Here is a 7,557-nt window from a genome sequence, read left to right as displayed (position 1 = left end):
CTTATTTCTGCTGGAGTCACTCACTGGCATCGAGAGAAATACGAGAAGAGCACAGCCGTAATGTCCCAGAACTAATTTAGAGTGGCTCTTTGAGGGAGAGAAATCTCCAAGTGGCAAAGCAGCAAACGAGATGTTATATGATTCCAACAGAGGAGGTTTTTTCCCTTTTAATTTGATTCTCGTCTATAAAGAAAAATGGGAGATTGAGGGGGAAAAAAAACATGAAATGATGTTTTGATATGTACATATAACCGAGCGGAGTACATTGGAATAATGAGATGAGATGAGATGACTGCAAAATGGAAAGAAAGAAAACAAAACAAACAAACTGGAACACAGTGAATAAAAAATGTATGAAAATAATGCAGTTTTAATGTACCGCAAGTCGTTTACACTCATGATTGTAAACACTAAACATTTCTATTTTTCTCTCTCTCTTTTCCAGATATGCTCCTGTCTCTGGCATCTCTCTCTCATGCCCAGCAAAATCACCATGTGAGAGGGACTCACTGACAGGCCGAGAGAGAGAGAAATCCCTATCGCAGGAAATCAGGGTACAGAGCTTCCCTGGCCGAAAGCTTCCATACGAGGAGAGAGAACTTCAGCTCACATCAATCTCGCTGACAACTTAAGAGGAGTATGCAACAGACAATGACAGCGCTAAACTCAAGTGAACCTAAAACTTTCCTTTAACTTCATAAAGATCAGTGAGGAAACTTTTTTTGAAAGACTGTTTCATAAGGTTCCAGAGCACAATATCCGAGAGGTTAAACCCTGAGGAAATGAAAAGAAAAATGATGAAGATTACCATGTTTCTGTTGCAAACTCTCCTGTTCCTCGGAGCAGCTAGCTCCCTCGTCATACACTCGATGCCCTGGAGGGTGGCCTGTCCTTATCAGTGTGTGTGTCAGATCAAGCCCTGGTACTCGCCCCAGTCTGTCTACAAGGAGGCCCCGACGGTGGACTGCAACAACCTTCTGCTCACCTCTCTCCCCTCATCACTGCCCATCGACACCCAGACCCTCCGGCTGCAGAGCAACCTCATCAGCTCCCTGGACCAGAGCGAGCTGGACGGCCTGGCTAACCTCACCGAGCTGGACCTCTCTCAGAACAGCTTCAGCACCACACGCCAGGTCCGGATCACAGAGCTGCCGTCCCTCCTGAGCCTCCACCTGGAGGAGAACCAGCTGAGACACCTACCTGATGCCGCGTTCTCGGGCCTTCCGGCTCTCCAGGAGCTGTACCTGAACCACAACCGCCTGAGGAGCATCTCCCCCGGGGCCTTCAAGGGCCTGCGGAACCTGCTTAGGCTCCACCTGAACTCCAATCAGCTGGTGGTGATTGACAGGCGCTGGTTCCATCACCTGCCCTTGCTGGAGGTTCTGATGATAGGGGGAAACCCGGTTGACACAATACAGGACCTCAACTTCAAGCCTTTGGCCTCCCTGCGCAGCCTGGTTCTGGCGGGAATGGGTTTACGCGAGCTATCTGAGCGATCCCTTGAGGGGCTGACCAACCTGGAGAGCATCTCCTTCTACGACAACCTGCTGACAAAAGTGCCGAAGGAGGCCCTGCAGAAACTCCCAGAGTTGAAGTTCCTCGATTTGAACAAGAACCCAATCCAGCTGGTGCAGAAAGGAGACTTCCGGGACATGCTTCACCTGAAGGAGCTGGGCTTGAACAACATGGACGAGCTGGTTTCCATTGAGCACTCCGCCATGGAGAACCTTCCTGAGCTAACCAAACTGGAGATCACCAACAACCCACGGCTCTCCTACATCCACCCCAAGGCCTTCCAGCGCCTGTCCAGCATGGAGAGTCTGATGCTGAACAGCAACGCCCTGAGCGCCCTGCACCGCCAGACCGTCCTGTCCCTGCCCAACCTGCAGGAGATCAGCCTGCACACCAACCCCATCCGCTGCGACTGCCTCATCCGCTGGATGGGCGCAGACAACGACAAGCCAGTGCGCTTCATCGAACCTCAATCCACTTTCTGCTCGGAGCCGCCCGAGCTGAAGGCCCGGCGGGTCAAAGACGTGTCGTTCCGCGAGATGGCGGACAGCTGCCTGCCGCTCATAGCTCCCAGCACCTTCCCCACCTTCATTCAGGTGAAGCACGGCGAGAACATTGCCCTTCACTGCCGGGCCCTGGCAGAACCAGAACCGGGCATCTACTGGGTCGTTCCCAAAGGGATTCGGCTATCGCCTTCAACCAGCTATGGGCGGTACCAAGTTCTGACCGAGGGGACGCTGGAGATTTTAGGGGTCACCTCGGAAGAGGCCGGGTTCTACACCTGTGTGGCCCAAAACCTGGTGGGGGCAGACACGAGGAGCCTGACGCTGAGGGTGGAGGGGACGCCGTGGACTCCAGTGGCAAACGCCAGGCAGAGCGAAGACAAGCTGGAGGTGCGAGATGTGAACGAGCGCTTCGCTCTTCTCTCCTGGCAGGCGGGACGCAATGTCCCCACCGCCTGGCTGTCGTGGCTGTCCAACAGCAGCCTGGAGGACACACGCCGGCACAGCCGACGCATCCTAGCCGGCACCCGTGGCTTCAACCTCACCCGTCTCCAGCCTGGGACGCACTACAAGGTGTGCCTCCACACGGGCCCCAACGAGACCTCCTGCGTCCACCTCAGGACGAAAGAGCTCCCGGCCACGGGCGAAACTCCAGACCTGGCGCCCGCCGTCCTGCTCGCCGTGTCCGCTCTGCTTCTCCTGCTCGCGGCTAGGACCTGTCAGGGCGGAGCCTCGCTCGGCTGGAAGGACGAAGAGATGGAGAAGCCGCACACACTGCTCCTATCACAGGAGGCAAAGGTATTCAAGGCTCCCATTCTTTATCCTCCACCTCTTGCCCAGAAGCAGCAGCAGGAGTTGCCTGACAAAGGCGGGAAGTCTTCTGAGGAGCCAAAGAGCAAAGAGCTCCTGAAGTGTCAACAGAGCCAGATAGTTCAGGACCCGCCACAGGAGAAGTGCTGAGTGGGTAACATCAAAGATGAAGGAATTAACAGCGACAAGAACACAAGCCTTGTGAAGCTTTCTACAGTTGCAGAACTAACAATCAAACCCAAGTTGGAATAACTTAAAACTACACAACTCACACCGTGAAATAGAAACTGTACACACTCTATAACATTGTAAAAACTGATTTATTGGTATTTATACAAATTGGTATTTATACAAGAGTATACATACAATATATATATATATATATATATATATATATATATATATTGAAAACATTCATAAATGTTTTCAGATGTATACATCATGAAAACAAATGTTTCGGAGTCATGATGGAAAAAAAGGAACAATGAACTCAACAGACTGTATAAGAAATGTCCAAACGTGTAATAATATATTTTTTCATACAAAGAAAGAGAGTGAACTGACTTGACAGGTGGTTCACATAAGATGTGAAGTGGGTCAACCCAGCTGTCTCTAAAGAGACAAACACCTGAGTCTGGGGGGAGGGGGAGGACTTTCAGGTACCAACTGTTCAGGTAAAAAGGAAAGGTACTTTTCTATTTTTTAAGACTACGGGGAGAGCAATGAGAAGACTGCTGTTACTAAGGGGGCAGGATGTCTATGGATGCAGTGAGAGCACACTGCTCACAGTTAAATACTAGGCAACACAGAGGAAGCAGACACAACAGAGGAACAGTTCATACAATGAACAATTCCACATCAGCATCTCCATACAGGCATGAGGCGCAATGGACGACTCTTTCAGTTCTGTGGCATCTGTGGTTTACGATGACAAACGAGCGAAAAGATCACCTGGATGACGCAGGTGATGATCAAACTGTGAATCACGATGCCTGTGCGACACTCGTTTAGCGACATGTGATGTGTCCTGAAACGTGACGGAGAAAAGGGGGAAAAGTTCTGGAGGGAACAGGGAGAAAGCTTGAGGAAACTCTGTAGGGAGGGGAGGGGAGGGGTGGGGAGGGGTATGGCACAAGAGCCTGTCCCCCTGCGGCAGAGACAAGGCAACATTTGGTGCCGGTGGTGTAGAAGAAGGATTGTGTGTCTGTCTTACTGTGAGAAACCGATAGCGAGATCTCACTCTCACGCAGTGAAAATGCCACGGCAACAGCAGACGAGAGTGCCATTTCCTCTTTGAAAATTGAGAAACCTGCCAATGACATGACCTTTCTTTTCCTCCCGGTCAGATTGCTGGGTGCAACCACCAAATCTGTGTCCCAGCCAGACTGACTTTGAACTTGAAAAAGGGACGACAAAGTAGGTTGGAACACGGCGGAGGAGTAAGGGAAGACGTCTGATGTAACAGACACGCAAAGCACCCAGGAGGCAGTGCTTCTACCTTCACTCCAGTTTCTTGAGCATAGGGAGGCCATTTTCTAATGTAATGTCATTTTATGGTAGCTCAGCTTCGTTTCTATTTTTTTTTGTCTTTCTGTGACTGATGTGTCCTTATGTTTCAATGATCCCCTCTGACTGCCCTGTAACGACCTTTTTTGGAAACTGGTTCATTTTATGTTTTATTTCTACCCCCAAGCTGTACATAAATCGATCTGAATTTCCTATTCAATGTACTGCTTCTCTTTCAGAGATAATTTAGATGACTTATGTGTTAAATACTATTTTCAGCTATTATTAAAACATTTTGGACTGATACATCAAGGCCTGACTTTTATGTTCTGGTACATTGTCACAACCTTGCCATCATACCACAACCCTGCTTGAAGGATGTCACAGCTATTATTAAAACAGAGTTTCCAATATTTAAAAACTTTTCCATTACTTTTCAAGGAATTTGAATGAAATTACCATGATGTTTCACAACCATACAAATACACAAAATGTTATGCTTTATTCCACAGGTGGGGCCATATTATTGAATGGAAATTAAACAGCAACCTTTTCCATTCTTTTCCTATTATGCTAGTAGCTATGTCAGCTAAAGTGGAAACTGTATGACACTGAGGCAAATCGCTGCATTATTGGAACATTATCCAAATATAATTATTTGGATGTACATAAGACAAACATTTTATTATTTCTCTAAGCATGGAAAATGGGATTTTAAAATTCCATGACCTTTTCAGGATTCCCATGACCGTGGAAATCCTGCTTCTGTCTTTCAACTCCAGCAAATAACGGGAATCATTGAAGGTTCTGTTACAGTGGTGACCATAAATATGCAAACACGCCCATTAAAATGCATGTCTGCTAGCTGGTGCTTCACTATAGAACCTAACAAGCTTCAGAACACCCCCCCCCCCCCCCTCAGTAGAGAAGCGCTAGAGGCCTGAGCGATACCCCAGCTCTCAGAGGCAGATGGTGTAGTCCTCCTCTCTCCCAGCATGCCCCTCTCCTGCGCTTTCAGCCCCTCAAGTAAATCCTACTTACTGTGAGGAACCCACTTTCTAAAAATGGCTGCCTTAGGAAAGTGATTAATGCGCAGAAGGAAAAGGCGGGGGTGGTGGTGGGGGGCAGGAGGTTATTGGAAGCAGTAAATGCATCCATGTGGAAAACACTACAATTGGTTATAAAACCTGTCCGAAAAAATACTGAAAAAAAAGTAACCCAACTAATGTCAGTTATATAAAGATTACTTCATTAAAACAGCATTTTGAAAGTCTACTGCATTCATTAGGGCTGACTACCCTGATCAAAGGCCTGCCAGGTAATGGAGTTAGCTCATTTGATATGCTTCTCTGCCCACACAAATGCACCCCAGCCTAGCCCATTAGGGGCAGAAAATGGCAAAGCATCAAGTCCACTGCACCAGTGAACTGCAACCCGGCCCCATAATGGGGTAAAGCCCTAAATGGTCACATTCGCAGATGATGAAAAAATGCTCCAAAGAACACTGTTATATTACTGCATCAACACTGGAGGGGAAGGGGGAATGAATGGCTTGATGCAGGGGCCCATCACGGTATAAGTCCCTCAGCAGGACGAGGCCGCCGCATTCTGTGAATGGGAGCTGTCTACTTTGAGTTTTGCGTTCAAGTCTAAACCATTATTCATCATTAACTGGATCAGTGACTTTCTGATTAAATGTGGGCTAACCAACTCATCAACCAAAACTACCAAATGACACAGTTCAGTGCGAGTCGTGATTCCCTACAGCAGTACGGTCTGGGCCCAGGTATACTGTAGGCCATGAAGCATTCTATACAGATATGTTAATTGTGCATGTTCATTGTTACATGATCTTTTATATTTAAAATTCTACATACGGATGCAGATATAAACACCTTGGCAACTTCAGCAGATACATAACATAAACACACACACACACACTCTCTCTCTCTCTCTCTAGACCATAAATCTAGACATCACATCGATTCCTTTCTGCCTAAAACCTTCCATATCTCCCCCATCAACATGGCCCGAGCCTAAAAGGCACTTAACCATGACAACAGCCACCTGAGTATTGATACAAGGCCTTTTTACTTGATTTGCTTGTTCAGGGCTATTTTTAATTGTGGAGTCCTTGGCTTTTCCAGAGGGTGGCAGCGCTGGGGCGCGTGGAGGACGATGATAGAAAAATTGATTGTGAAATCTATTTAGTGTGGCTATTGATTTCCCCATAAGGCGGAGGAACCCAGGCCGCCTGACTGGGAAAAGGGAATATGGGAAGAGTGAGGCCAGAGCAGCAATGAGAAGTGACACAGGCTAATGGACTAGAACTGGGCAGCTTTAGTGGGTGTGTATGTGTGTGTATGTGTATATGTGTGTGTGTGTATGTGTGTGTGTCTGTGTATATGTGTGTGTGTGACCCAAACCTTTCAGTTGGAATGTTTGAAGTATGCATACATAAAGTGTGTGTGTGTGTGTGTGTGTGTGTGTGTGTGTGTGTGTGTATGTGTGTGTGACCCAAACCTTTCAGTTGGAATGTTTGAAGTATGCATACATAAAGTGTGTGTGTGTGTGTGTGTGTTTATGTGTGTGTGACAGAGAGAGAGAGGGAGAGGAAGTCAGTCTTGACCGTGACCTACATCTTTCAATTAACACATTTTGGTCATATACTCTCCTGCATTAAATCCAATGACAGGACCCTCCTCATCCTCCTCCTCCTCCTCTTTCCTCCTAATGTCAAAGCACACAGACCATAATAGCCCCCCCCCATCCAACATCCCCGGGGACATAAACTCCTGACAACCTTCAGATGAAATTAGACCTGTCCACCCAGTCAGCTAATGGGGAGGGCGGATGAGTGCAGAGCTAACGCTGAAAGAGTTAAGTCCCAAAAAGGCAGAGAAAAATGCCCTGGCGTGACAGGAGAAACAAATCCCTGGGTCTCGGAAAAACATTTGTCTGAATCCAAGACCTTGACCTTTAAAATGTCAATACCACTGCAACCAGCGCCAACATTCTTCCTGAGACAGCCATGCTCAACAACACACCAAACACTAACAGAATCACACACACACACAGAGAGAGAGAGAGAGAGAGAGAGAGAGACTGCTCGACACTAGCAGCAGAGCTTCAATTTTATCACACACACACACACTCACAGAACCAACATAACACCACCAGTAGTTTTCCATCATTATCTCACAAACAAACACATTTCGGTACTCCT

General features: G+C 47.6%; 1 protein-coding gene across 1 annotated transcript; it reads left to right on the top strand.

Annotated features, from left to right (window-relative positions):
- The first annotated feature begins 424 nt into the window (after nt 1-424).
- Nucleotides 425-4,637, top strand: lrrn2 (leucine rich repeat neuronal 2). Its single transcript, XM_012835595.3, has one exon. It carries the CDS (start codon nt 783-785, stop codon nt 2,973-2,975), a length of 2,193 nt encoding a protein of 730 aa, XP_012691049.2. The 5' UTR covers nt 425-782; the 3' UTR covers nt 2,976-4,637.
- Nucleotides 4,638-7,557: the final 2,920 nt, after the last annotated feature.

Source organism: Clupea harengus, chromosome 5 (genome assembly GCF_900700415.2).
Source record: "Clupea harengus chromosome 5, Ch_v2.0.2, whole genome shotgun sequence".
Taxonomy (NCBI): domain Eukaryota; kingdom Metazoa; phylum Chordata; class Actinopteri; order Clupeiformes; family Clupeidae; genus Clupea; species Clupea harengus.
The sequence above is the reverse complement of the archived record's forward strand: the minus strand, read 5'-3'. Positions and strand labels throughout refer to the sequence as shown.